This window comes from Amaranthus tricolor, chromosome 8 (assembly GCF_026212465.1).
Source record: "Amaranthus tricolor cultivar Red isolate AtriRed21 chromosome 8, ASM2621246v1, whole genome shotgun sequence".
Lineage (NCBI taxonomy): Eukaryota > Viridiplantae > Streptophyta > Magnoliopsida > Caryophyllales > Amaranthaceae > Amaranthus > Amaranthus tricolor.
The window spans coordinates 18,814,892-18,839,310 of NC_080054.1; the positions used below are offsets into that span (position 1 = coordinate 18,814,892).

The 24,419-nt window shown below is 38.0% G+C and overlaps 2 protein-coding genes across 2 annotated transcripts; both read left to right on the plus strand.

Moving 5' to 3' along the window:
• Window positions 1-5,154: 5,154 nt before the first annotated feature.
• On the plus strand, window positions 5,155-24,109 carry LOC130820377 (protein TRI1-like). Its single transcript, XM_057685727.1, has 6 exons — window positions 5,155-5,635; window positions 7,823-7,928; window positions 8,031-8,193; window positions 23,099-23,143; window positions 23,354-23,529; window positions 23,774-24,109. The coding sequence occupies exons 1-6, from the start codon at window positions 5,301-5,303 to the stop codon at window positions 23,891-23,893; spliced, it is 945 nt and encodes a 314-aa protein (XP_057541710.1). The 5' UTR covers window positions 5,155-5,300; the 3' UTR covers window positions 23,894-24,109.
• Window positions 12,357-23,073, plus strand: LOC130820378 (uncharacterized). The gene is made up of 4 exons (XM_057685728.1): window positions 12,357-12,497; window positions 12,581-12,830; window positions 12,908-13,107; window positions 13,188-23,073. Exons 3-4 carry the CDS (start codon window positions 12,913-12,915, stop codon window positions 13,626-13,628), a joined length of 636 nt encoding a protein of 211 aa, XP_057541711.1. The 5' UTR covers window positions 12,357-12,497; window positions 12,581-12,830; window positions 12,908-12,912; the 3' UTR covers window positions 13,629-23,073.
• Window positions 24,110-24,419: the final 310 nt, after the last annotated feature.

A 24,419-nucleotide genomic window follows, 5' to 3' on the forward strand; every position in this document is an offset into this window, starting at 1 on the left:
AACTAGCCATTGGTTAGTATTTCAAGTCTAGTCATACTTTTTAAGAAGAGAGATGGGTTATGGAAATTTTGTGTTGATTATCGAGTGTTAGAGTTGGTGTGACTTTGAGTGCACCAATGACAAGTGATCGGGATGACATTAGATGCATGGTAGTGTGTATGAGTATGTATGTGATGTGCATGGAATGCTTGAGTGGGATTTGAAGTGGGCACAAGTTAGTAGGTGCAAGGCAACAACAGTTTGTGATGATTAGTGAGCCTTTGATCACCTTGCTCGACCCAGGAAGAGGCGCTCGACCAAGCCACCAAATGGCTCGACCAGTCGAACGAATACCTGCCATCCTGGGGTATTCTGATCTGTTGCTCGGCTAAAATCCAAGCTGCTCAACCAAGGCCTATTTTTGCTCGACCGATCGAGCGAAGGTCCATAATGCACTTTGTTTTCTTGCGCAATAAGTTATACGGGATTGTTTTATTATAGGCTTTTGCCCAATCATTTGTATATGACTTCTAGTATAAATAGGAGTCCAAACACTCACTCTATATGCATTTTTCTAACCCTAGCCAAACACAAACCTTTTCCCTTTTCTTTTCTCTTCTCCAAGTGTAATACTTCTTTGTAAGAGTTCTTGAGAACTCCATTGTCTCTGCACATAATCAAACAAGCTATCCACCACCGAGGACGTAGCCCACATTGGGGTGAACCTCGTAAATCTTGTGTCTTTAATTTTGCTATGTTTCTTATTGTTTCTCATTGCTAATTATTGAAGTGTTTGTTTCATTGCATTGAACACCCTTACCATTGGTCTTGGCTGATTCTTAGGGATAAAGATTGACTCTTAGACCCTAGTGTGCTTAGTATTTCAATTGGTATCAGAACTTAAGGCTTTTGTTGGTGTTTGGAGTGTTCAAGAGTGCAAAACTTGTGGAAACATGTCTTCAATGAAGCTAGATATTGAGAAGTTTGATAGGAGTGTAAACTTTGGCTTGTGGAAAGTCAAAATGAAGGCAATCTTGATACAAAATGGGGTGCACAAGGCTCTTAAAGGTGAAGATAAGAAACCCATTAGAGTGAGTGAAGCAAAATGGGAAGAGATGGATGCTAAGGCTTTATCGGCTATTCAACTATGTCTCTCAAATGAAGTTTTGAGAGAAATTGTGAAGGAGACTACCTCTAAGGGGATATGGGAGAAGTTGGAGTCTCTTTACATGGCAAAGAGTGTGACCAACTAGCTACTCTTGAAGAGTATACTCTACGATCTTCGATTGGAGGAAGATAAACCCCTTAAACCCCACCTTGATGAATTTTATTCCATTGTTATGGACTTGCAAAATATTGATGTAAAACTTGATGATGAGGATTAGGCTATTTATTTGTTGTGTTCATTACCACCTTCTTACAAGCACTTTAGGGAGACCTTGCTCTATGGTAGAGACAATTTGAGTAGTGATGATGTTAAAAAATGCCTTGACCCAAAGGGACTTAATAGATACACAATTGTCAAGTAAGTCATCTAGTACCTTAAATGATGGCTTGTATGTGAGGGTTAGAGCTAATGATAAGGGTTCTACTTATGGTAATATATAAATAATGTAATAATATTATTATATTAATTAATTAACTAATTAACAATATTAATTAATTAATTAATTAATTAAATAATAATGATAATATATAGATGATTATTTAATAATTATAATAATATTAATTATGTTATTATTAATTAATTATTTAATTAAGTAATTAATTAAATTATATTAATATTTATTATGTAATTTGTTAATTAAATAATAATAATAATAATAATAATAATAATAATAATAATAATAATAATAATAATAATAATAATAATAATAATAATAATAACTTTATGAAACCAAATAAGATTAGATTAGATCAGATCAGATCCGACCAGATCAGATCAGATTAGATCAGATCAGATCAGACTGAATCAGACCAGATCATATCAGATCAGATTAGACCTTAGTAAATCATATCAGATCCAATCAGATTAGATGAAGAGAACATGCTCTTAGTTTTGAAAGCATTAGGAACCCACTTGTCAGTAGTAAATGAAAAAGAAAATGTAATATTGGAGTACAAAAAGTAGCCTATATCGGTCACATTATTTTAAGTGATGGGGTAGTTTTGAATCAAGTAAAGATATCCACAATTTCAAATTGGCCGGTTCCAAAAATCTTAAGTAATTACGTGGATTTTTAGGGCTGACTGGCTATTATTGGAGATTAGTGCGTGGTTAAGCTCAAATAGAGAAGGGAACTCCGATCAAAGCAAAAAATTTCACCCCAAACTAATGGCCAATCAGAGAGTTAATAAGGCTTTTGAAACTTTTCTTCAACACTTTATCAATGGAAAACTAAGGCAATAGGCTAAATGGTTGCCTTGGGCTAAGTTTAGTTACAATATGACTCCTTATTCTTCCTTCAAAATGTCTCCTTCCAAGTCTTGTATGGTCGCCTACCTCCTCATTTCATGTGATTATGATAAGCTAATAGCTAACTTTCCTCACTTCCACTTTGAGGACAAGGTGAGACTCCTTGCCAAGAGTAATGTTATACCAGCAAAGCATAACAAGGGAATTAGAGTCTATTGAAGACGTAAGCATGGGAAGGAATTAATGTCTATCACATAAGCTAACGACCATCTTTCATCTAACTTGATTAAAACTATCTATCACATAAGGTGAGACTCCTTGCCAACAGTAATGTTATACCTGCAAAGCATAACAAAGGAATTAGAGTCTATCACATAAACATTAATCATTGATCATTAACTTTCAATATACAAAACTATCTATGTTCAATAATCAAAACTCAGGCAATTAGAGTGAATAAAACTAATATGAACAATCAAACTTTGTGCCTTATGCCTATTCTAATAAAGTGAATAGTTATAGTGAACATATAAAACTAAATTATCTATTAGGCTTTTTATTACGCTATCGACTATTAAGTGATGAAATGACCATATTACAAAGGTGAATAACTGAAACGCGATCTATTAGAGTGAATGAAAGTAATTTAAACTATCTAGGTATAAGTCTACTACAGACTTGTAGTAATGCCTATAAGTGAAATTAAGTACTCAAAACTTAATTGAATGAAACTAATCTAAAGAGGAGAATGGCAAGTCCAATACTCCCTCATAAAAGAAAAGAGGAGAAAGGCAACATAGCTAATAAATTATATCTCATATTGCTTGAGGATCAAATTGCTAGTCTAATATTTTCTTATTAAAGACAATAAATAAAAAGAAAAAATATCAAAATAAATTTTGTCCCACATTATTGTGAAAAATCTTTGAGACTCCTTTGCTCCCTTATAAAAGAAAAGCAAAAAGTAAAAATAGTAAAAGAACTATTTAGATGTTGAGATATATGAGAGTTATTAATAGAGTATTATTTGAGATTATATTTATAATTAATGTATCATAATACCCTAATATCAATACGACCTTATGTCTTAGGGGTAGTAGAACATGGTGAGACCTAAAATTAAAAACTAAAGTACCACAATATCCTTCTTTAAAACTTACTAACTTATAATTAACTTTTCAATTTCAAATTTTTTTATATCAACTTTAGAATTCAAAAATATAACTTTGACTTTCATAAAAATTTCTATACTTTGTCATTTAATGCTTAATATAACTATACGAAATTATCAACTTAAAATTTCCTACTTGCATATAAGAAAATAAAATAAAATATATATTTGAGATAGAAGTGAACAAACATATACAAAATAATAATAAAAATTTTACAATTTTTAAAAGATACTACTATATACTTTCTCATATATTTCCATATAATTTTTTAGTCAAAACAAATAAATTAATTTTAATTTGTTATGGAAAAGCTTTAAATAAAAAGTTGTTTTCAATTCAAGAAAACAATTTACATTAGATGGTAATAAAAAGGTGTCCAATAGTTGTAATCAAGTTTGGGGATGATAACCAAATCGTAATCAAATAAACAAGTAATTAAAGAGAACTAATTTTAAATTATTAGACTATTATAGATTTAATAAAATTTTTACTTAAATCTTGTTCCACATTGCTTAGGAAATGAAATACAATTTAGGTGCTTAAACTTGTCCCACATCAAATAATAAAAAGGATAAAATAGGTACTCTGTAAATAAAGGTATCCCACATTACTAAAGTTATTACATCGAGAGTATACATTGACTTATAAATACTACTAACTAAAATCCATTAAAATCATCATTATATTTATTAGCCACATTCAAATATGGGCTTAAACTTAAGTACTTAATATTTTATCTTGGACTTAACATAAGATGAGATCTTAATTTGTTAAGTTTGTTTTTGTTTATTATGTAACTTTTTCTATATTATTCTATATTTGTAAAGTTTAGATTGAATGCACAATAAAATGGATAAAATTTGGTTCGCATCTACAACAGTTTGATAAAAAATCAATTCTAACCTTATCACGTTCGGCTTCATGCATAAATCGGGCCGAATATGACTCAATTCAGTCACTAATAGTTTATGGTGATCTTGATTAACAGTTATATGTTGGTTACAAAAATCGATCGCAACTTGGGATCAGTTTTCGAAAAGTAATCAATTCGAATGCAAATTCAATTTGATGATGTCGGTCCAATAAACCTAATAAAAGTACACAGTTTGGATCGAATACTTTCAGTTTCAGTTTCGATTTGAATTTTCGATCGAATCACATTTGAACCACTCTACGTATAAAGAGTCGACTAAAGGATAACCTAAAGGTACGAGCCAATGGATATGAGCCATAAAGTGTACTCAAATTTGGCAAAACCTCTATGACTTGAGTTGGACCCACGAGTTAATAGGAATAATAAATAATACTCCCTCTTATTCATCTTAAGTGTCTCATTTACTTTATGGACTATATTTAATGCACTTATTTAATTTTTAATATATCTAATTATATATAATAAAAAATTATAAAAAGTTAATATTAATAAACTTTACATTAAAATAAATTAAATAAAATCTTATATAACTATATTTTATCTTATAAATTAATAATAAAATATAATTTAAGAATAATAAGTAAATAATATTTCAAAAGTAAATGAAACTATAAATATGCTTCTATTTGGTTGAATTGAAGTAATCAAGTATTCAACTAAGTCTCAAGTAAAGCTTTTGGCCTTTGAGAAATCCATTAGTGATTAAGAGTAACAAAACAACCCTTTTCCCTCCCTTGGAAAATCCAAGCAAACCCCTCTTAATTACTCTCCCAAAACACAAACAAATCCATTGAATGCCATGGTTTCAGATTTAGAGCTTGCAGAAAAGGTGCACGAATTCTTGCGTGTGTCTAATCTAAAGAAAACAACTAACAACATTGTAATCAAAGCATTAGAGTCACATTTTGGGGTTGATTTATCGCATAAAAAACCCTTCCTTAGAAACCAAGTTGATCGATTTCTTCAAAATCAGTACAATTACTCTGAAGAATATGAACTAGATTTTGCAATTGATAGAGATCAACATGTGAACGACGACGTTTCAGACTCTGGAGATGATGGTGGTGATTTTTCTGCTGATGTTCAAGCTGATAATGGGAGTAACAGCTTCAAAAATATTGCTAAATTTCAAAGGTAATGAAGAGATATATATAAAGGTTTTGTTCTTTTCTTGGTTTATTGACGTGGGTATATGAAATTTTCTAGATTAGTTATTGATATGTATGGTGATTGTTGAATGTTTACATGCATGGCTGTTTTATGGGTGATAATGGTGAAGAAAAATAATGACTTGGGGAAAGATTAAAATGACTTGGAAATCCTACATTGCAAATTTTAAAAAGACTATATGTAAGAATTCTATAACTTGACAAAGATTTTATAGTTTTCTTTTTACTTATGTAAAGTTGTAGATAATGTTTGCTATAATAAAGGTTAATCGGAAACAATGTACATCCGTCTCAAGTTGTAGATGATGTTTGCTATAATAAAGGTTAATCGGAAACAATGTACATCCGTCTCCCCAAACCCGACTATGTATATTGGAGTTTCTTAATGATATTGGGTAATGGGATATTATTGTTGTTGTGTATGTAAGAATAGTGATTGAATAAGAATTGTTGGAGTTAATTATAGAATTAGATGTAAGCTAGTAGATATATAAAATTGGTTTGTTTGCATTTTGCTGGTTTATTGAGATGTGTTAATTAGCACTTTATTTAATGGGAATATTAATACTTCAAATGTAAGAATAGTGATTGATAATAAAGAATTAATCATAAAATGGTTTGATTATATATCTGCTAGTTTTGGGGTAGCATTACACAAGGATTTCTACGTTGCATACTTTAGAATGCTATACGTAAAAATAATTGTTGTGCGGACAACTGAAACAATTAGCCAAAAACAATCGAGAAATAATAAAGAAATAAACAACAATAAGAAAATGAACATAAATTTAACATTGTTCGTTATTGATGTGATATCTACGTCCACTAGACATCGAGAACAAATTTCACTTTGTAACAAGAATAAAAAAACAAGATTATACCTAGTATTTTTCCTGCTCATCAAAATCTCAATTATGTGGCTCTCAATTTAAATTAAGGATGACAATTCAGTCTGAATCCGCCACTGAATCGACCGGATCCGAGGAACATAATCCGATTCGAGTCTAAGAATATATTATCCGATTCCAGTTATATAGTTTGAGTCTGATTCAAAGACAAACCAGAGTAGGACCTTATAAAAACTGCAATACTCGACCCGACTCCGACTTGACTCGATCCGACACCCGACGTTAAATTGAATATAATTATAATACTCAAAGTTTTAACCGCAATGTTTATGGTTTCATAATTGAATATTAAAAGAGAGATTAGGTGAATTATAGCTAAGGTTGTTAAAAACGTAAATTTAACTCAATTGAAAACAACTCTCAGAATCAGATCGTAGAATCAAATCATAGAATCGAATAATTCAAGAGTTTTGCAAAAATAAGAAGTTGTAATTGCTTATGTACATTCTTTAGACATTTTTATTGTAACAAAATACTTAAAATTCATTTACTATTTTATTAATTTTGTTATTATTCAAAAAATACATATATACTTATTTGTTTCCTTTTTCTATTACGTTAATGAATTGATAAATATAATAAGATACACTTATCATATAACAATTAATTTTGTAAAAAACAAAAAGTAAAAAAACACTAATCATATAACCACTAAAATACTCTTTTCGATGAAAATTACCTGTATGATTTTTTTTTTTTGTATGATGGAGTGTTAAAGTTAAAATATGGCCTCAAATTTCCCCTCATGTAGATGGTTCTGATTCTCCATAAACCACTTCATGAGTCCTCATTTGTTTTTCATACTCCTGCTCAAATCCCTAAGTCCTTTTCAACCATGTTTAACTTCAATTTTTCAGGCTCTTCTTCTTCTAACTTATTTTTGTTGCATATATAATTCTGAATTTTCGTAAAATTATTGATAGAGAGAAAATGAGAGAGATAGAAATATTTTAGCAATGGAAGTTGATGAGGGTATTCGAGAGGGACAAAGAAAAAGTAAATGTGAGTTTTTTTGGGTTAAAAGGCTCCCTCAGCCCTTGAGATACAGTGTATTAAAATTTGCATGAAGGCCATTGGGCTCTTTTCCCTGAATTTTTGTGCTATTGTTGAGGTAGTTTTCCGCCAAATAAACAAGTACTTCTATATGGTTGTTTACTTTATACATAATAATCTATTTAAAAGGCTTTATCCTAAAAGTATTCCAATATTACTACTAATTCGTTTTCTTTGTACTGGTGTCGCAGAAAGAATAAACTGAAAAATAAAAGAGGGTGTGAGTCTGTTAAACTTTGTACATTGTCACCTCAACTTCAGAAGTTCCTTGGAGTGGCTCACATGTCACAAACAGAGGTATATATTGAATGTTTTGTATGTCTATGTAGTCATCCGTTTCCTCTTACTGTATGATACTCTTTCAGTGCTAAATCAGGGAAATGTTATATGCAATTGCAGGTTCTCAAACACTTGTGGACCTATGTGAGAGCCAAAAATCTGCAAGATCCTATGGATGAAAAGACCATCATTTGTGATGAAACATTACGCGAGCTTTTTTCCGTTGATTCCATCAACAACCTCCAGATTAATAAGGCTTTAACAAAGCATATTTTGCGATCAGGTTACATATTGATACTTTCGTTTCTTCTTCCAGTATGTTCAGGCTACTAGATAACCTTTTTCGTCCACTTTCCATTCTTAAATGCTAAGTTTTTTTCAATGGCTGTGATGTAGGTTTAAACTAATGTATAAATTCAACTACTTACATATTGGAGTTTGTCAATCAGCTAGTTCCTAGTCCCTTTTATAACCTAAATGGCCAGATTCTCTAAGGTTATAGGAAAATAATATCTAGAGTGACCGATGTTGCTCGCACTATTCACTTTACCTCATGTACCAGTGTCATACCCGAAACATTCAGACATGGACATGACACTTGGATACTTCTATTTGTACAAGTTCTTGGAACATCAATTGAAAACTAGGACAAGTAACCGTGTTGGAGATGGGTATATGACTCTGAGTAATATATTCAAAACTAGTCTGTTTTTGAACAAAGAACACTTTGATTATGTCTTGTTGTTTTTTGGTACCAATCTTGGGATGCTGCTTGTGGTTTTAATTGTGTGGGAAAGGTCACATGGAAGAGTTGAAAAGTAGGGTAACAAAGGTGGCTGAAACATTGAAGAGTTTGTCACATATGGCTCGTTTGATATTTGATAATATAATGATTTGATAGAATTTGTTCCTATCAGGGATTGAATCAATTAATACAAATATTATAGGATTAAGAGTTTATGTCCAAAGAGGATGTACAGTTGTTGGTAAGATTTAGAGTTGCTATCTAGCACGCCTATGATGTTTAAACCCGCACAAGTAACACACGAGGGCCGGAGAGGGGTTCTTCGGGGACCTCCTTCGATGATTAAGTTAGTATGAGATTAGCAAAGATGCCTAATCTTTCTATCAGAGTGCACAATGGCCTTTAGCTCTAACAAAATGAGACTTAGGACTTGTTCCTTTTAGATGTTAGATCCTTTTTTGTGGAAGTATGAGTTGGTAAATGCTAAAGTACCTTTAGCTCTCTTATATTTATGGTTATGCTTTTAATGTTCTTCTGAAAATCAACGTGGGTTCTTGAAATTCAGTTGTAATAACTCTTTTGCAATGAATTACTAAGAGTTCTTTATATTTCTTTCAACAGTAGAATTCAGTTAACTCATTTATGTGCCCCTCTTGGAGTATTTATAGTCCATCATTGTGCATGTAGAATGTTTTTTTTGATTTTTTAATCAATCCCCAAAATTCCCTTGCATGCTCCTGTAGTTGTCTTTGACGTGTTGATTTCTCCTTCATTTCAGTGGCTTTTCTTCTATTTTAAACGACGCTCCTCAATTCTTTCTTCAACACGTGTCCCACTATCTTGTATTAACTTAAATAGTGGACAATTGTCCTCATAACCTTACGTTATCCTCTCATGCACTAACATTCTTAATGCACGTTCACATCCTCCTCAATCTTTCCAGATTTCTTATCACTAAGCTCCCAGATTTTCACCTAGTCTCATTATTTCCTCCCTAATTAATCCTGATTTAATCCTCCCAGATGATTTTCTGCCAGAATTACTTATGATTAATATATTACACATACAATTTGCCTCCTAGACCTATGAATTCTGGTTCAAGAATTCATGGGTCTGTCTTCAGTATTAGATACAGGTTTGAACAGGTTGTTAATCATCTCAACTTTTGAAGCTTCTCAGATATAGGTTTGAACAGGTTGTCAATCATCTCAACTTTTGGAGCTTCTCAGATACAGGTTTGAACAAGTTGTCAATCATCTCAACTTTTGGAGTTTCATCTTCATATTTCTTCACTTTCCTTCTGGTAACAGTACATATTAAGTTTTTGATAAGTTCAGTTTTCTGGGAATTCTGAAACAAATCTTCATTTTTCAATTTTTTGGCAACATGAAAATAATTGTTCCTCTGATGAAATAAACTTTTCTGGAAGCTTTAGTGTAGATCTTTGTTCTTCAATTTTTCTGGCATCATGATAATCTGTGTACCTTTCTAACTTTTCTATTTTCTGGGAGATCTTTTTGCTTGATAATTACTGGAGACGATTTTCTCTGACAATGTGAGTACATGAAACTTCCCTTGATAGTTCAAGAGTCTGTTCAAAGATGATGCCACAAAGAACAAACGCTTCATCACTTTTGATTTTCATTTGAATAGAGCGGACCATCAAGTTCGCAATCCTTTCCCCTTGGCGAATAGGGTTGAGGACCCGGATATAGCTCCTTCGGGATGGGTACGTGCTGAGTGGGAGATATTGGGATGATGCTTTTCCAGCTTTAGCGTCCTTGGACCTATCGGCTGAGGCTTCGATGACCTTCTCGACGTAGACGAGACTGAGGGCAAGTTGCTTCAGTCTACGCTTTCTGAAAAAATCTTGGACATTGTGGTGGAAGGAAGGCTGTAATTTGTTGTCGAGGATACATTTCGCTTACTTCGGGAGCAAGGGTATTGGTGCCTTTTAGGGGAACCTAACATGCAGGCGCGTCAAGTGATTGTTACTACTTCTCCATTTACAGATGTATATATTCCTGTGAATTTATACCATTTTATTTTTAGACTTCGTTTCCATATGCATTGGTTCCTACAGAAGGTGCTTTGCTTCTACTAGTTGTCCGTTAACCAGCTGATGCCTCAAGCTGTGAGGAAGATAATCTTCTTTATCTTGCATTACGAGTTTATGGGTTACCCCCTAAATCTAGATTTATTTCGATCCTTGTTTAAAATCGAATAGGGGAGTAACAAGCCTTACTATTCATTGAAGGTGGTAAATGTACGACTATGGTTGTTCCAGACTTATTTGACCTGAAGTATTACTTTGACAGGACTGTTTGGGTCATGGTGCCCCTTACCACCAATCATCTATATCGGTATAATCCTCCTGTGTATTAGACTGTTCCTGTACTTCATCCTTCTCTGACAATGGTTGAAGTTAGGAAGTTATCTCGCTTGGAGAGGTATGCTTTTCTCCACTTCCAGAAGTGGACAAATGAGTTTACAGGAATGGAGTCATCACAAATGGCTTTGCCACGAAGCTGTTCTTCGCAGGGAACCTGTTTTATCGCCTGTTGGCATTTCCAGCATTCTAACTTCTGGTAATAATAATTAATCATTTTTTTATTGCGTCTTCGATTTATTGTGTCCGTGGTGCTGATATTGGGATTCATACTCACTTGCACCGTCTGTTATTTTCCAATAGAGTTTGCAGGCCAAGTTCATTATACCAATTTGGGTATAACGCCTTCAGGGGACTTTTTTTGGCCGGGTCCCCTTGAATATCCCGGAGACGGGAAGAGGAGATTGCCCAATGATTACCAACTCCGGGACTCCATCTCAAAGGCTTCGGCTTAGGTGGTTATGGCGGATTTTCATAAGTGCCTATCTGATGACTATTATCAAGATCCGTTGATGGGTAACAGAGTTGTTGCCTCTTTCGATGTGGATCAGGTTGTGCTTCCTAGCAGGCATCGCCAGCTCTGTAGGGCGGGTAGAGTTCCCCACTTTCGAGCAAGTTCAATGATGTACCTGGTTGGGTACATCCAGACTTCAACCTCCTCTCCAGTGAGTTTCGCACGAAACAAGAGAGGGATGGATTGAGGGTACCTTTTGGAGTTGGTATGACTCTTCTTCCTCCTCCGTCTAAGGAGAATGAGAAGGTATCCTCTCAGTCTGGGGGTTTAGAGTCCACAGTTGTGGCTGCTGCTGAGATGGTTCCGTTTAAGGGTTTGCCGTTGGTAGGGGCGAGGAAAAGGAGAAAGCAGAGGGATAACCCTCGCCTTGCTGTGGTGGTATCCCTTCCTCCTGTCGATCCTACCCAGGAGCACAGGGTCAAACGGAAGCGAGACCAGCCTGTATCTGCTGTGTCCGATTCCTCTTCTACAGGCAACTAGATTTCATGGGGTCTGTTCTATCTGCTTTCCATATCTTTTCAGTTCCTGATTCTCGTGTACTAGAACGCTGTTCTTCCTTAGTGGCCAAGTATTGGCAGTGGGGAAGTGAGATCAGCAGGGTTAGATCTGGCGTATCATCTATCATGTTTCTTACTGGGAACGTTTCCAATTCCATTTTCATTTTTCTTATAATGCGTATTTTATCTCCGCAGAGGTGATCGATATGATGGTGGGTTTGCCTGAGACCCCCATTGGTTCTGTCCTCTGGAAAGGAGAGGGATCCATTGCCCTGGAAGTTCTACCAGAGGCTAGGACTGAAGGGGATGCCCCTTCTGTGGAGATCTTTGACTCAGGGAAGTTTATTTTCCTTGGGTACCAATTTGCTAACTTTTAACTCTTTTGCCAAACTATTAGATGACGATGGTGATGGATTTCTTTATCCTGACTTGGCCGTTACAGGTGTGTGAACTAGGTTGCTTGTTCAAGTGTCTCGTAAATTTTGATGTATTTCAGGCTAACCCTTCCTTATTTTAAATTTGCAGCTCCAATCAGCGCTTCTAAGCCTGTTGCTCTTGAAGTTGGATTAGGGGAGTTAGGAGGGACCAACATCGTTTCTAAAGTTATCACACCTGGGCCTGTATCGGTCCTGGCCCACTTCTGGGGCTCAGGCTGTTGTTGAGACTCTTGATCCTACGTCTACTCGAGCCACCCGTCGAAGGGATAAGGGTAAGGTTGCGACGGCGGCTGAGCAGAGGCCAACAATTACCTCAATACCTTCTCCACTCCGTTCAGGTGTGGGATCTAACTTCTGTTAAATGGTCTTTTTATTCTGAGATTATTTTATTGATGTTTATCCCTTCCGTTCTCAGAGAGGATGTATCTGGACTCAAGGCGAGAGATCGCCGCTTCTTTTGTGACCAGACCTATCACTGAGTATGAGATTGCCTCCCTTCTCTGGACCAATCCACCTAAAGAGGAGGCTTATGAGCCCATTGGGTTGTTGGTGACGGAGGGGGAGGAAGTAATTGTTGCCCCCTCCTTGAGTCAGATAGAAAATGTTGTGAAGCAGGTATCTCTTCATTCCTAACTGATTGTTCTTTATTTCTCTTTTTTAACCTTTGTTTGTCTGAACTGCGCTCTGCCTTTCAGACTCTTCGCAACCTTTTTGTGCAAGTTCGTACAAAAGTACGATTACGCCTTTTGGAGAGGCTAAATGAGTCAAGGGTTAGAAACCATCGGATTAAAGCTGCTCTCAAGCTTAGGGAAGATCAATATCAGGACTTGAAGTCCAGGTTTCCCGAGGTTGAGGAAGCAGAGGGGCTGAAGAAGGTGGAGATGCTGGAGGAGAAGCAGCCTGAGGCTGTGGCTCCTGCTGAGTTGATCCAGAGGGTAAAGGATCTTGAAGCTCAGGTGTCTGCCAAGGATGAGGCTTACAAGAAGTTAAGCTCCGAGGTGGAGGCTTTTCATACCGCTCACCTTCGTGATGCTTCTCTCTTGGAGGAGGCGCTTAAAGATAAAGATCAACAGGTGAGCAGGTGCAAACAATTTGAGGAGGTTTGTTCCCAACTTCGGTTGGAAGCGAGCCAATAGAAGAAGAGGTACGAGGCAGAGCTGGATAGTCTCAGGGGTGAAGTGCAACGCCTGACTGATGAGCTATCTAATAAAAAATGGAGCCAAGCTGCCTCTAAGTCTTGACTTACTGCTCTACAGAGGCAGTTAGCCGAGTCACCTTTTATTATTGCTGCTAAAGCCTCTGAAGCGAGTGCTTTGAGACATCAGGTAGCTGATCTTGAGTCTGAGCTAGTTGAAAAAGCGAAGACTATTACAAGGCTCGAGGATCAGCCACAATATCAACTTAAGGCTGTTCAAGACTTAGTGAAGTCCTTAGGGCCTCCTCTTCCCGTGAGCGGGATTTTCTCCTCGATTCCTTCATGTGTTCGGGCTTCACATTCGATCTTCAAGGAGGCCCTGGCTAGGGCTGATCAGGCTGAGAAGAGGGTTTCTCAACTTGAGGAGCAATGTAAGGGGTACCAGCTCCGTCTTTCTGGTATGGAGAAGGACTTTCAGGTGTCCCAAAATCAAGTTAATGAGTTTATTCTTCGTTCTAAGAGCTTGGAACTTGAGCTGGATGGTTCTAGGGAGGAACTTGCCGCAGCCAGGACTGCCCTCGAGCGTGCACACAAAGATCATAAGGAGCAGGTCCTTACGGTTGCATCTTTCTACCTTGAAAGACGCTGCCGTCAAAGCCAGGGTAATGATGTTGAATGCTTATTTTATTCAATACCCTAATTCTGATTGGAGTTCTATGAGGCGACATCTCCAGGCCCCCAAGATCGAGCGCAAAGTGTACTCTTGAGGAAGAGTGACCTTCTTCTCCAAACTCCAAGAAAAGAGCCTTCAGCCCAGAAATTAGCCTCTAAAAGCTCCTCACCCACTCAGCCTCCAAAGGAATAGGTCTTCAGGCATCCCATCATCCGATTTTAAGTTGTTTTATTTTTGTCTTGTATATCCTGTAAATATAACTTGTTGCTCAGAAATGTGTATTTTTGCTCCTGTAAATTTGATATTATTCTGTTTGTGTTGACTTTGATTTTTGTAACTTTTCAGAAGAAAATTTTCAACTTTTAATTTCTTTTTGTCTTTTTGGCTTGCCTTAGTACTACTTCCCTTCATGCCCCCTAGTCTTTGTGCTTTGGAAGCTATGCTGAAGGATATGGACTAAAAACAAATTGTCTATACTTACTATCTCCTCAAGGAGGTATAATCTTGATTGATTGACTAAGAATTACCCAGCTTTAACCTAAACAGGTTGAATGAGGGCCTATCCTTTTTAGGGAATAAAATGAACTTGCCCCTGCCCTGACCACTTACTCTAGACTTATTAGCCTTGTAGACTTTAGCTGTTTCAGAAGTGCAAGACGTTAAGGACCATGTTTGTCTATTTGGAATCTGGAACAATCTCTTCAGGGTATAAAATGACTGTCTTGAAGAGTGTTGACCCAAGGATTATAAGCCTTTACTGTTTGGATCCTAAAACATTCTCCTCAGGGTGTTATAGGTACTTTCCTGCGGAGGTGCTTGGCCTAAGGATGACAAAAGTCTGTTTGGGATCTGGAACAATCTTATCAGGGTATTATTAACTTTCCTGATAAGTGTTTGACCCAAGGAAAATAAGCCAAAATTATCCAAGTCTCTTGGCTTTGAGGTTACCTCTGCCACTATTTAACTTTGATGTAAATCGAACTGGCCTGATTCCTCTTTTGGATAACGTTCAGGACTTTAGGGTCTCTCTTAACTAAAAAGCTTTTGTTTTCAAGGTTAAGGTAAAAAATTTTATTAGCCTGGTTCGTCCTTTAATAACGTTCAGGTTTTCAGACTCTTTCTCCTCTGGGAACTTAAGTTCTCAGATTGAGGCAATATGCTTGGTCTCTCTCTTGGGTGATGTCCAGGGCTTATAGGTTCATTCCTAACTTAGAAGTTTTAATTCATAGGTTAAGATACTCTGTCGGGTCCGTAGGTGATCAGTGTCTAAAGTACAATCTGTACAGAATTAAAAATACGAAGGATCGATCTGTTTCATTAATGAGTCATATTCATTAAAATTTTCATTGCATTAAAGGAGCTACACATAGAATTTTTTCAAGACTCTAAAATTCCAGTTGTGCCTGAATTCTTCTTGACCGGGCTTTTTTAATTTATAAGCTCCATGACCCAAGACTTGAGTCACGACGTAGGGACCCTCCCATGTTTCAGAAAGTTTTTCATGATCTCGGATCTGGGCGGCTTGGGCATATCTGAGAACCAGGTCTCCTACTTGAAATATTCTTTCTCTGACTTTCCTGTTGTAAAATCTAGCCACCTTGGTCTGGTAGGCTGCCATTTTTAGTGCGACTTCTTCTCTTGTTTCTTCAATGAGTTCTAGGTCCAACAACCTAGACTCTTTATTTTCAGCCTCTTCATAGTATTGGCTATGTATAGTTTGTACGCCAATTTCCACAGGGAGTAAAGCTTCTGTTCCATATACCAATATGAACGGGGTTGGCCTGTTGCTTCTTTGGGAGTGGTTTTAAGTGACCATAGTACATCGTCGAGTTCCTCAGACCATCTCCCTTTTGCTTCGTCGAGTTTTTTCTTCAATCCATTCAAGATTTGCTTATTGGTTGCTTCGGCTTGACCGTTGCATTGGGGATTGCAGACTGAGGAGTAGGCAACATATCTTGAAGGCGCTGAGATAATCCTTTAACGTGTTACAATCAAATTATTTCCCATTGTCCATCATCAGCACGATGGGCAGACCAAATCTGGTGATGATATGCTACCATATAAATTTTCCACCTTTCTGGAGGTGATAGTAGCCAAGGGCTCTGCTTCAATCCACTTAGTGAAGTAATCCACAACCACTATAAGGAATTTGACCCCTGCTAGAGCCACAAGAAATGGTCCTAGGAGATCCAAACCCCATTGAGTAAAAGGGATCGGGTTATGGATGAATTTCAACTCATTAGAGGGTGTGTTGATGTTGGGGCCAAATTTTTGACACTTCTCACATTTCTCACCACATATTTCGCAACGGTTAGGGTGTTTGGCCAGTAATATCCTGCTCTGAAAGCTCTGTGGGCCAAGGATCTTGCCCCCTGATGGTGGCCACAAACTCCTTCATGTATTTCCCTCAGGACATATTCTGCCTCCTCAGGAGTGATACATTTCAACAAAGGACCACTTTTTGCAACTTTGTATAGCTTGCCATTTACAATTACAAATTGGGGTGCCAGATTCCTGATCTTTTTAGCCCCGGTTTGCCTGCTGATGGAACGTTTTGCATGCTGATGGCAAAGATTGAGGTTGCATCTTCGTGAATCACACTTTGGGGCCTTACTTCCACCAGGACGGATCTTTTTATCTCGTGTTGACTGGCGTTTCCCAATTTGAAAAGTGCATCAGTCTGCTCATTTTGTGATATGGGAAGTCTTTCTACTTCAAAGCTTTCGAAGAGTGCGATCAGGCTTTTTATTTTCGCCAGGTACTTCTGCATTGTTGGTTCTCTCGCTTCATATTCTCCAAGGATCTGATTGACTACTAATTGAGAGTCTATCCTCAACCTGACATGCTTTGCTTCCAAGTCTCTGTAGATTTGGAGATATGCAATTGTTGCCTCATACTCTACTTCGTTGTTGGTAGCTCTAAACTGGAATTTCAAAGCATATTCTATGGTTTTCCCCTCTGGTGAGATCAGAACAACCCTCGCTTTTGCTCCCACGTGTCTAGATGACCTATTTGTGAGTAGCTACCACACTGGGGCATCTTTCTTCAACTTCGGGTTGAAAGTGCATTCTGCAAATATGGGTAGTCCCCCCGATCTTCTATCTTGTCTAGAGATTTCTCTAAGGGTAGGTCGGTTAGTACTATCACCTGGTGCTCATCTAATTATGGTTTGAGTTTTCTAGCTGCTACTACGATGGCATAGGCTGTTTTCTTGATCAGAGAGTATCTGGTTTCTGCGTCTAGCAAGACCTTGCTTACAAAATAAATGGGTTGCTGTGTGTTTCCCTTTTCTCTAACTATCGCTGCGCTCACAGTCGTTTGGCTGGCAGTAACATACAAATATAGGGTTTCCCCTGTGATTGGTCTTGCTAGGGTGGGAAGGCTATGTAGGTGAGGTGATTCTTCAATTCTTGGAAAGCCTTCTTTTGCTCTTCTTCCCAGAAGAAGTTTTTATTTACCCTGAGTACTTTGAAGAATGGTAGGGATTTCTCATTTGACTTAAAGCTATAAATCTGGAGAGGGCAGCCATTTCCCTGTAAGTCTCATGACATCCTTCTTGACTTTGGTTTTGCTAGGTCCAGAACTGCATGCACCTTTATAGGATTTGCATCAATACCCCTTTGTGAAACCATGAATTCTAGGAATTTTCCAGACTTGATTCCGAATACACACTTCTCGGAATTCGGCCTCATATTGTGTTTCCTCATGTTCCCAAAGGTTTCTTTGAGGTTAGGCACGATGTCTTCTTGCCTTTTGCTCTTGACAATTGAGTCATCAACGTATACTTCTAGGCATCTGTCTCTTTGGTCAGCAAAGATCTGGTCTACGAGGCGTTGATATGTTGCACCAGAATTTTTTAGGCCAAATGGCATAATTTTGTAATTAAACACTCCAACTGAGCAAATAAATGCCGTTTTCGCCTTATCAGATGGATCCATGAAAATATGATGATACCCAGAAAAGGTGTCCATGCAACAGAGTAAAGCATGTCCAACTGTTGAGTCTACCAGTTGGTCGATCCTTGGCAGGGGATAGAAGTCTTTAGGGCATGCTTTGTTGAGGTTACTGAAATCGATGCACATCCTCCAACCTCCTGTGGCTTTCTAGACCAGTTTAACATTTGCTAGCCACTCAGGATATTGGCTTCTGAACTTTTTAGCAGCGACTTCATCTTTCTCAGGAGCCATGTTTTTCTTTTCTGCTTTACCGGTTTCAAACCTCCAATCACGTTTAGTTTATGGGTGATTGTAGCAGGATCGATACCGGGCATGTCTGCTGCAGACCACACAAAGAGGTCGGCCTTTTCTTTCATTAATAGAGCTAAATTAGCTTTGATTGTTGGTGATAGGGTCTTGCCGATCTTGATCACTTTGTCTATCCCTTCAACAAGGGGTATTTCTTCTAATTCGGTCTCCTCGGGTTCGAGGGCCCTGGGAGGTATTTTACTTTCTGTTTCTTCGTCATGGAAAGGTCTGGGGTCTACCTCTGCTGTTTCCTTTTCTCTAAGGGTCAAGACTTTTCTCAAATCTTTCACTGCTTCTTCTATACACATTCTTTTGCTTTTTTCTTCCTTTTATTCTCCTTCTCTTCTGGGCTTTTGTTTTTGAGCCTTGTCTACTTTTATCATGTTGCATGCTCTAGCTATTTGCTGGCAGCCTCTAGCTCTGCCAACCTTTCCATTTTCTTCTACAAACAATAGTGTTTGGTAAAAATCGGATGGAATACCCATAATATTTCCCAAGAATTTCCTGCCTAAGATGCAATTATATCTTGTTGGTGCATTAATGATATAAAATTCCTAGGCAGAAGTGATAATGGCTCCTTCTTTGTCTTGGATGGTCACAGGCAGTGTGACCTTCCAGTCAGATCTCATTGACTCCCCAGAAAAGCCAACTATAGGAGTTGTTGTCCTTACTAGACATTGATTCCCAATGTACATTCTGGTCCGTGTTGTTACACGACCTTACGAATGGAGATGAAAGATCTATGTCCTTGGGGTGTTCAGAGGAGTGAACTGAGCTAAAGTCCTGAGCGCAGGCTTTCTGTGTTCCTCTCTGTGGCCCCTTCCTACAACAGGTGCTTTGTCTCGATTTTTTCTATCTTGGTCATTCTGGTGATGGCCAGGGTATGACTCTTTATTGTCGCTGTGATTGTTGTTGTTTCTCTTTTCAGGTCTGTCTCCTCTGAGGCCAGCAGCGATGTGCTTGAAATTCTCAGTGGCTGTGAATCTTTCTGCCCTTTCCCTAACATCATTTATATCGTGAATATTAATCCATCCGACGTCTTCCTTGAACCTTCTGTCGTCAGATCATTCATTATTTAGTGGAGTTCTCAGGTTTAGTCACAGTCAAACATCCGATGCTAAAACGTGCGATGTATTCGTTAAGTGATTCTTCTATTTCCTGTCTGCATTTCATCATTTCAATGGTTGCTTAGGTCTTCTCACAAACGGTGCATATTGGCTCATAAACCTGGTTGCTAAGTCATCAAAGCTTGTGATAGAACCTTCAGGCAGGCATTGAAACCAAGTTTGAGCCAACCTTATCATAATTAGGGCGAAATTCTTGCACCTTGAAGCATCACTGTGGACCTCTAAGGACATATGCCCTTGGTATGCATTGAGATGTTCTGTGGGGTCTGAACTTCCATCATACTTGACGTGCTCGGGTAGTTTAACCCGATCTACTAGTACATTCACTATTTCTTGGGAAAATGGTGAAATGCTAGGTATCTTGATCTTCTGGACAGGAGAAGAGGTTGAAATTGATTGACCTTTCTCTTGCCTGTTTGTTCTTTCTTCCACTAACGGCTTTTTGCTTTCTAGATTGATTGTACTTCTTCTATCTACCTATTCTTGTCTGGTTTGGTTTTTAGCAGGTTTTGTTTCGCTCCTGGTGATACTGAGATGATCCTACCAGTCTCTGGCAATCTTTCTTTCCCTTTTTCTTTCATGCCCCCTAGATCGAGAGGCCTGAGTGCGACATGGCATCCTGAGTTTATGCTCAGGGTCTTCTTTAGTTATTTCCCTTTGAGGACCTAGCCTTTCTCTGACATTAGAACCTTTAGGTCCTAGTCTTTGATGTCTTCCTTTCTTTTCCTGAGGATGCAGCAGACTCAACGGGAATGTATCCTTTCCGGTTGCTTTGGGCCTCTTGCTCCGACATGGAGCCAAAAGTTCTTGTTTGGCTCCTACTCCACATCCTAGAACCAGTAATTTGTCATTGGAAACCTAGTCTCTGTTTTGCTGGGATCACTTTGGATCCTAATCTGTCTTTGATACTACCGGCTCTGTGTCCTGTCTCTCCATGCTCAGTGGCATAAGGTCTTTTTTCTGTTTTATCCTCCTCATAGGGGATAAGGGATAGGATTGCTAGGTGCAACACTTTTAGGTGGTGGGGTAACTATAAGGTAACCTCTGGCAGCAATGATTGCTTGAGTCAAACCATGGGTAAGAGTTTCCATTTCTTCAGAAGTCAATACCGCACTGGGCGGAGTGTTAAACTCCGCTCTTGTGAGAGGGCTCTCACCACCGAAGGTGTTGCTTCGTCGTCTTCAGATTCTCTTTCACCCATAACCGCAAGAGGATTATGGATGGAAACGGGGTTCCACTCATGATTTGTATGAGGATTTGTGTCACTGATGTAGCGGGGCCTTTGAGTTTGCTGAGGGTTTGAGGATCCCCCAACTTCGGTTTGGTGGCGCTCGCCAGACTTGGAACGTAGGTTTTGCTTGGAGTTAGTCATTTTCTCGAGGAAAAGAGGCTTGTTTTGAGAGGCGATTTCGGTCTAAAGATAGGGTGAAACGTAGCTAGAAAAAACTCTAGGCTCTCCTTCTAGCGCCAAATTGTTCCTGCCGTGAGTTGAACAATCAACACTCCCTATAAAGCTAATGAGAATGCCTTTTAGGGTTCACAATGAATATGAAAAACTGGAGGAGATTTTGAGTCGCGATCTTAGTTGCTTCACGCCGTATCCTGCGCAAAGTAACAAACCTGGTCCTCGGGGGGTCCTCCTCTGATGGTAAAGTCAAATTGTGTTTAGCGTGGATTATAAAATACTTCTCTTAGAGAGCTAACTTGTCTTTTCTCTAGAGAGGAAGAGTTCGAATGTCAAGAATGCTCAAAATATAAAAGGTTATCCTACCGTTGGTAATGCGCGGCATTGTATATTTACAGCAGAGGTGTGAGGAGGAGTCTCCAAAACCCTAATGGCAATTTAGACTTTTTACCTTGATAGAATCCTTCTTGGGATCGGTTAAAAGGGAATGGAATGTTCTCAAAGCATGCTTGGGGCTAGCTGGTTGGCTGATTCTTACTTCATGGTCCCCCCTTTTTGTCTTTTAGTGTGTTTGCAGTGGTAGGATACGAGGTAGGTGTGGTGCGTTGCCTTGTGCGAGTGTTGCAGATTTTTGCATGTGACTACAGTTGTCTCATGACACATAATCATTTCCGTTGTAGTATTCTATTGGTGTTGGGATTTTCGTTCTCGGTCAAGGTCTTCTCGGAATGACCCTGCTACTCCTGTCACCCTATGACCTAGCTAAGAAGTTATCTTGGCTCTCCAAGAGTGATGGTGTCTTCCTCAGGAAGCTGGGACCTCTAAGGGGATCTTGGTCACTTTGCTTTTCCTTGTATCTATGGTAGTGATTAGGGTTCCTTCTCCTTGGGGGGTTCTCGGATGGTTAGGTTTGATGCTCTCGCTTGTCAGGGTCCTGGGACCCAGGACTAGATTTTGGTATGTACAGCTGCTTTTCCCATTTCTTATATCTACTTTGCGTGTATGAGAAGATTGTTGAGGAAGTTTCATTACATGTACGGTAGATCTCTCATCAGTTTTTGCCATGCATTGATCTAGTCAGGGTCAGGGTCCCGCCTTTATAACAATTTTGATGAAGTACCCGTTGTATTTCTCACTTGAAATCTTTCACAACTCTTTCAATCTTTCTCTCTAGAAGTACTTTCATATTTCCTTTGCTTTTCCTTGTTCACTTGTGAACTTTGTGGATTTTCTGATAGTCTGAACTTAGACTATCATGGTCAGTACTTTAGTGGAGCTCATTGATTGGATGATTATCAACTACAAATGCCTTTTTGTTGCCTTGCTATAAATGTGGTAAGCACATTAAGAGGTAAATATTCTCCTTTTTGGTTTTGCTTCACCTTCTACATGCATGGTAGCTTTCATGCACGTGATTAAAACTGCTACTCTTCTGACTTATCGCTGTTGGTCATTGATGACCTTGGGATATGCCCCAAGGTGGAGATATCCGTGTTACCACCACATTCTAACTTGGTTCTGGTTAGTCACCTCTTGAAGGTCCAGCTGTCCTGAGCTTTTCAGGCAAGGGTGACTTGATCCCAACTAGTGTCCTCGTATCTTCCTTAGGAGACTGCGACCTGAGAGGTGAGTATGGTGTGCTTTGGGTTGTGTAGGAAGAAAATTGTGGTCCATCTCTCCTGAGAGGATTATGAAACTACACTACTGAGTTCTGTTTTGTAATTCTTTTTTTGCGTCACGCTCTTACCTATTGCAAGTGTTACGTATTTTATAAGGATGTATTGCTGTATTTTCCGTTTCTAGTCTATTGTCTTTTATGTTGTACGTTCTCTTCGTTGCTGTCTTAATCAATTTTCAGTATTTCGCTTAAAATTTTGTTATGCTCCGACTTATTTCGATAGTGCTTACATGTTAGCACCCCTTACAGAATTCCCAAGTGACATGTTCCGTAAGTGTTATATCATCCCTTGAATTTAGTGGAAACTTTTAGTTTATGCTCACTATATTTCTTCTGTAATTCAGAGAAGTCAACGAAGAGAGAAAGGTCACGGAAGAAAGAAAGAGAAGGTACGAACAGCATTCTAATTTCAGCTTTTAAGTTCTCGCTAATCTCAATAACTTACTAGAAATATGACCGACATATTTTTAGGCCTTTTCCCACTCCTCCCTATAATTTACAACATACTTTCCTTCCTTTCATGATTTAGCCTCAGCTGAATACTCTGTATCCGTTTCCTGGTTCATAATCTTATCCATACCTTTGTGCTCTATATTCAGCTCCATTCGAAGTGGACCCAGATGGAACATGTCGAAAGAAAGTGTACTCGGGTTTTCTTGCTCCTCTTCCGCTCTCTGAAAACCTTATTAAGTTCCTGGGTACCGGAGAAAGTGCATTAACACGTCCTGATGTTATAAGGAGAGTATGGGAATATATAAAAGACAACAATCTCCAGGTATTTTCCCCGCCCTAAAGTCATTGATATTGTCATGAAATCAATCGTTAGCGTGCTTTTCTCCCCCCATTCGATTCATCCATGTTAACGGACTAAGCTTATAGCTGTTCATCATTGATGTTTTGGCTCTATGGTATGCAAAAAATGCAGCATTAGCCACCGTTTGTTCTTCCATTTTCTTTAACGCACAATTTTTAGTCGATTCCCAAGAGTATTCATGAACGTTGTGTTGTTTTTCTTGAAGGATCCATTTGACAAAAAGACGGTAATATGTGATGAGAAGCTGAAGGAGCTGTTTAATGTTGATACCTTCCATGGATTTACGGTGTCGAAGCTCCTTACCGAACATTTTGTGAAAATGTGAGCATCCACATTTGCAGGAAGTTTCAAATTGTCACTGATGGAAAAACTCTCAGGTCAGTGAGATTGTATTATAGCTGCTTAAAGACACAAAATGCTACCATTAGAAAAAAGTGAGTGTAAAATTAACAAGGAATTTGTGGTTTGTGGTGTTGGGCGTGATCAATGTTCTTTTTATGAAGGACCTTTAATAATATCCATTTTTAATCTGTTATTCTTCTAATTTCCCAATTATTATTTTTGCATAATTCTTTTAAAATTGAATTCTATTTTGTAGTTGGTTCGTTACAATCGTAAGGATTTAAAGAGATTACGAAGCTATTCATGAGTAGAAATGTATAGAGAGATAAGTTTTATACGCTGACAGGTTGGGTCAGGTGGGTTGGGTTGTTTGAACACTCTTATTGACGGGTTGAAACCTCATCATTTGTATAAAATATTAGTATTCGGAGCATTGTATCGATTTCTTGAGAGTTATAAATGATGCATGCAATACGAGTGTGTTATTTCGTACTCTGCTCACTCATTAG